Below are 902 nucleotides of genomic sequence, written 5' to 3'. Positions count from 1 at the left end.
GCGCCCATGCCAACCCCGTGTCCATGACATAAGTACGAGGTAACCACCACGAACCCATCCTATGTCCAACCTGGGCCCTTGGCCACCCCGTGCCCATGCCAACCCCGTGTCCATGACATAAGTACGAGGTAACCACCACGAACCCATCCTATGTCCAACCTGGGCCCTTGGCCACCCCATGGCCATGCCAACCCCGTGTCCATGACATAAGCACCAGGTAACCACCATGAACCCATCCTATGTCCAACCTGGGCCCTTGGCCACCCCGCGCCCATGCCAACCCCGTGTCCATGACATAAGTACGAGGTAACCACCATGAACCCATCCTATGTCCAACCTGGGCCCTTGGCCACCCCGTGCCCACGCCAACCCCGTGTCCATGCCCTGAGCACCCTGTAACCATCACGAACCCATCCCACGTCCAACCTGGGCCCATGCCAAAGCCATGTCCATGCCCTGAGCACCCCGTAACCACCACAAACCCACCCCTGGTCCAACCTGGGCCCATGCCTAAGCCATGCCCATGTCATGAGCACCCCATAACCACCATGAGCCTCCTCAACGCCAACACGCAAGCCCACCCCATGCATATTCTGTGTCCATGGCCCCCCTCAAAAAAAAAACACCCCTAAACTCTGCAAATCCACCCTACGTCCACCCCGGGCCTGTGTCCACCCTATGGCGACCCCCGTGGCCCCTCTCCCCACATCCACGCCCACCCCACGTCCTTGGCGGCCCCTTTCCCAACCCGCCCCTGGCACGCAGGCGGGAGCAGGCGCTGGAGAAGCGCTACCCCGGGCTCTTCAAGCCGCGGGCGCCACGGGGGCTCCTGCACGGCAACGCCGTCGAGACCCTCATCAAGAAGCGCAACGTGCCCCAGAAGCTCTCGCCCCACGGCAAGC

At 62.6% G+C, this 902-nt stretch overlaps 1 protein-coding gene across 1 annotated transcript in view; it reads left to right on the top strand.

Moving 5' to 3' along the window:
• The window catches only part of LOC146584869 (mitogen-activated protein kinase kinase kinase 12-like), a gene marked incomplete at its 3' end in the record, with an annotated part of 14,076 nt that extends 13,180 nt beyond the window's left edge, over nt 1-896 (top strand). The window contains exon 7 of the mRNA XM_085323952.1: nt 554-896. Coding sequence (XP_085180078.1) covers nt 554-896 — 343 coding nt within the window. The remainder of the gene's footprint in view (nt 1-553) is intronic.
• Between the last annotated feature and the right edge of the window lie 6 nt (nt 897-902).

The sequence above is a fragment of the Rhea americana genome, unplaced genomic scaffold, assembly GCF_003343005.1.
Source record: "Rhea americana isolate MKP2758 unplaced genomic scaffold, rheAme1 scaffold_893, whole genome shotgun sequence".
Lineage (NCBI taxonomy): Eukaryota > Metazoa > Chordata > Aves > Rheiformes > Rheidae > Rhea > Rhea americana.
The sequence above is the reverse complement of the archived record's forward strand: the minus strand, read 5'-3'. Positions and strand labels throughout refer to the sequence as shown.